General features: G+C 39.2%; 1 protein-coding gene across 1 annotated transcript in view; it reads right to left on the bottom strand.

The window, feature by feature from the left end:
* Nucleotides 1–5000, bottom strand: part of LOC143018737 (uncharacterized) — a 518457-nt gene that overhangs the window by 430100 nt on the left and 83357 nt on the right. The window contains exon 5 of the mRNA XM_076174320.1: nt 1720–2030. Coding sequence (XP_076030435.1) covers nt 1720–2030 — 311 coding nt within the window. The remainder of the gene's footprint in view (nt 1–1719; nt 2031–5000) is intronic.

Genomic DNA, 5000 nt, shown 5'->3' with positions numbered 1-5000 from the left:
TCTTCATCACAATATCATCTATACACAGCCATTCTTTACTTACCCCTATCTCCTGGCTTCTTCCTTCCTTGTTCAACAGATATTCCCTCTTGCTCAACGCCCCTTTCACCCCATTCATCAATCCCATCCTCGGTCGCCACCTCAAGTTGACTTCATCCACCTCTGCCTTCCACATCTATTTTACTAAGCTTTCTTCACTCATTCATTCCATGTGTCAAAAAAATAATAATAATAATAAATAAATAAATAATTAATTAAAAATACTCTTTCATCCGTCCTATCTCGCATAACTTTATCAAACCCAGTTCTCCTCCTCACCTCTTCGTCTCTCACTCTGTCCAGCCTTGCAACGCTTATCATACTTCTCAGGAAATTTATCTCAAACATATCTAAACTTTTGTTCTCTGCCTCCTTTAAATTTCAAGTCTGCCCCATACGGTGCCATTGGCACTATCACACCTTCATATAATCTCCCCTTTTCATCCATTCCCAAATGCCTATTACTTATGACACTTTTTAATCTCCAAAGGCTCTCTCAATCTACAATTTACCTGCATTTTCACTCCTCCCTTTCCGGCCACATGCGATCCCAAATACATAAGATTATCCAGTTCCTCCAGCCTCTCTCCTCTAAGACATACTTTCAACTCTCTGCCATCCTCTCCCCTTGTACATCTCATCACCTTACTTTTACCTACATGTACCTTCAACTTTCTTCAGTCACATACCTTCCAACATTTTTTACTAACTCCTTTACTCCCTCCCCCAACCCCGTCACACAAGTGCAGTATCGTCAACAAACAACTGACTCACCTCCCACATTTTCCATAATAAAAATAATAATAATAGTAATGATGGTTATGTCAGATAGAGGAAACACGTTTGAAATCAGAAGAATGGGACCTACTTCTAAGTAAACAAGTTCATTTTGTGCTTATAACAAGGCTTAAACATGGAAGGGGCTGATTAGAATAGTTTTACACTAAGATGTTTATCTAGAAACGTTACATGTTCACGGTGAAATATTCATTCATGGTAAAAAGAACTCAATGTAATCTCGATTCAAAATTTAACTTGGATTTTCCATCGGCCTCCCTTAACTGGATCAGAATATCCGACAACTAGACAATGAATTTGTAACCAAACAAACCTGTCCTTAAGCAAACAACATCCAACTTCTCCAAACTTTGGTCAAACACTTAGGCAAATGGTAGCAAACGGAAGGCCTAGCGTTTCCAAACACAAAATTCAATGCAGGACAAACATTTGTGCTTTGGTCGAAAGACTAAAATGTAGTGTATCACACGAAAAAATATAAACTTGGTTTAAACTGAAAATTGCAATACAAGAGGTTTAGTGGAGTATCACTACACTGCTAACACGGTACTTGAAATGTTGCAAATTACAAAAAACAAGAGTACAGTTTTACATTGATCTTAAACAATGAAAGATAAAAAAGGATCATTGTCGCACGGCGAGAAGGGAAAACACCTAAAAGATCGTATTCACATGAAAAAAAAAGAAAAATGAAACAGTTATTTTGAAAAGTGCAGCGCTGACGACAAAACACCCTCTCAGTACAAGAACACTCAAAAAACAATTCCACGAGGCACCCAAAGTGCTGCAAAAGTAAATAGATAAATAAGTGAATGCAAAAGATAACAGACGATTTGCAGTCGCCTTCGAGTAAGAGAAAAGGGGTAAGAAAAGTATACTTACTGGATACTCTTAGCAACAGGCGCTGCGTCCACGTGGGCGAGAGGCGGAAGTGAACTTTGCACCTATACTCAGCTCCGTCCTTATCCGTTACTTGCCGAAGGATCAAAATCCTGCCTCCCTTGCCTAGCGACATACGCCCTTCCATCTCGGTACCCACCGAAGCGCTAAGACGGTTGAAGGAATCGGCATAGGCGTTTGAGGGCGACAGAACCGATGACGAGGAAGCCGACAACGACGTAGACGACGACGAAGACGAAGAAGAGGAGGCCACCCCCGACTCAGGTGGCTCGAAGTCAGACCTCGAGTCGTGGCTGCAAAAAAGAGAAAAAAGAAAGGAAAAAATATTAGGTGTTTACTCATGGTAGAGGATATGCAACTAATAGTAGTTTTACAAATTGTAGGATACATTTGTGTTAAATGTTGATAAACATAACAAAGCATGAGACTAACAATTAACTTAGGATGAGTGGTGAAAAATAAGAAGATAAAAATAGCATAGAAAATAGGCAAAATGAAAGTGGATAAGAAATATATAAATAGAAGTGAATGAACTAAAATTAAAATTGAACTGAAGAAGTAATGGAAATTAAATGCAAATTAAAACAGATATAATGAAGTGAAAATTTAAAAGTGAAGCAGAAACAGAAATGGAGAGAAAATAGAGACAGAGAGAGAGAGTGAGAGAGAGAGAGAGAGAGAGAGAGAGAGAGAGAGAGAGAGAGAGAGAGAGAGAGAGAGAGAGAGAGAGAGAGAGAGAGAGAGAGAGAGAGAGAGAGAGAGAGAGAGAGAGAGAGAGAGGGAGGGGGGAGAAATCAATAAATACAGTAGATAGATAGATAGACAGATAGACAGATATATAGATAGATAGATAGATAGATAGATAGATAGATAGATAGATAGAGAGAGAGAGAGAGAGAGAGAGAGAGAGAGAGAGAGAGAGAGAGAGAGAGAGAGAAATCAATAAATAGACAGACAGACAGATATATATATATATATATATATATATATATATATATATATATATATAGAGAGAGAGAGAGAGAGAGAGAGAGAGAGAGAGAGAGAGAGAGAGAGAGAGAGAGAGAGAGAGAGAGAGAGAGAGAGAGAGAGAGAGAGAGAGAGAGAGAGAGAGAGAGAGAGATAGGAGAGAGAGAGAGAGAGAGAGAGAGAGAGAGAGAGAGAGAGAGAGAGAGAGAGAGAGAGAGAGAGAGAGATAGAAGAGAGAGAGAGAGAGAGAGAGAGAGAGAGAGAGAGAGAGAGAGAGAGAGAGAGAGAGAGAGAGAGAGAGAGAGAGAGAGAGAGAGAGAGAGAGGTACAGATAGATAGGTAGAGAGAGATATGGATAGAAAAAATAAATCATATAAATCGATTCCATATATACATTGAACCCATCCTTTAACAACCTTAATAGTTACATACACTACCTAACCCACTTCCTTCTGAAACAGGAAGAAAACGCCACACAAAATACCTTCATTTTACAATCTCGAGTGGATTGTCGAGAGGTTCTATGTAACCATGTCTCCTGTCTACCATCTCCAATAACCCTCCCCCCATCATGCATTTAATATTTTTCCATGTAGAATTAGAATTCCTCTATCACAATGTAATTCAAAAGAACCTATGAATGCTGGCGTATGGCCCCAAGTCTCCTCTTTCTTTTACTCACACACACACACACACACACACACACACACACACACACACACACACACACACACACACACACACACACACACACACACACACACACACACACACACACACACACACACACACACACACACACACACACACACACACACACACACACACACACACACACACACACACACACACACACACACACACACACACACACACACACACACACACACACACACACACACACACACACACACACACACACACACACACACACACATATATCCCGTGGATGCACGGTGGGGTCAAACTGACCCCAAGCGAATTTTAAACTTAAAATACTTTAGTTTCAATTGATATATTTGAACATGGCTTCTTGACTTTTCCCAAATAATTGAAAGCTATGTTCTAGGTTCAGTAATTTTCATAAATAAATTATAATAGTCTCCAATTTAATAGTTACACTATTCCTGCACAACTGGGGTCAAAATGACCCCATCTCAACATAACGTTAAAATGAATCTGCATAAATCACCCTCTATATTACAGTTATCAAATGAAATATATACTATTTTTACAGGCATTTTATAGTGAATATAATATGTAAAAATGAAAACTTTTATAGCTGAGAAAATTCTTCATTCAGAAAAAAAACTGTCAGATAGTGTCAAACACGCAACAAATGTGAAAAAGTTCAAACAAGTTTTCACACAACGTTCTGCCCTCGCTGTCATAGAAATTACACCATCAGTTGAGCACGGGTGCTGGTTACAGGAACAACACTCTCTGCAATGGCTCGTAGGAAATCACTGAGTAATGAACGTATTTCAGAAATACTTCTCCAAAGCGATGTAGATGAAGATATAGATGACATAAGTGACGAAGAGTTTATACCTCAAGTTGGTGACGGCTCTAGTGATTGTTCTGATGCTGACGAGGATATTTCTGAAGATGTAACAGCATCAAGTGTTGCTGTCGACACTAGATAGCTACAGTCTCCTTCTGGCGATCGTTGGTTCTTCAATGAGCCTTCCTCACAAGGTAGAATGAAGAATTTGAACATATTGACTTCACAGTCCGGTGTTACAGCATACGCAACAAATCGAATAACAGAAGACCCATTACTGCATTTGATTTACTTTTTGACAGATATGATGGGGACCATTTTGATTGAAACTAATAAAAAAAGGGCAGCGAATTTGTCAAGATTGGAAATTCATCCTAGAAAATGAGCTCCGTGCTTATGTTGGTCTCTGCATTCTTCGTGGCGTCTATCGCAGTAAAAACCAAGCTGTAAAGCAATTATGGAGCCCCGAATTTGGCCCTCCAATATTTTCAAAGACAATGTCAGTGAAAAAATTCGAGGATATACGACGAGCGTTGAGATTTGATGATCCTACAACTCGTAATAGCAGGTTAGCAAGAGACAAAATCGCCGCTGTTCATTTATTGTTTGATGGATTCGTTCAGAACACACAGCGTTGTTACGCACATACTGAATGTGTTACTGTTGACGAGCAACTCAATCCGTACAGGGGACGTTTTAGATTCATACAATACATGCCTTCAAAGCCTGCAAAGTATGGATTGAAATTTTGGTTACTCGCAGATGCAAAAAGCTACTATGTATCAAATAT

Source organism: Oratosquilla oratoria, chromosome 35 (genome assembly GCF_046742065.1).
Source record: "Oratosquilla oratoria isolate Oo_2021 chromosome 35, ASM4674206v1, whole genome shotgun sequence".
Taxonomy (NCBI): domain Eukaryota; kingdom Metazoa; phylum Arthropoda; class Malacostraca; order Stomatopoda; family Squillidae; genus Oratosquilla; species Oratosquilla oratoria.
This window is presented reverse-complemented; position numbering and strand designations above follow the sequence as displayed.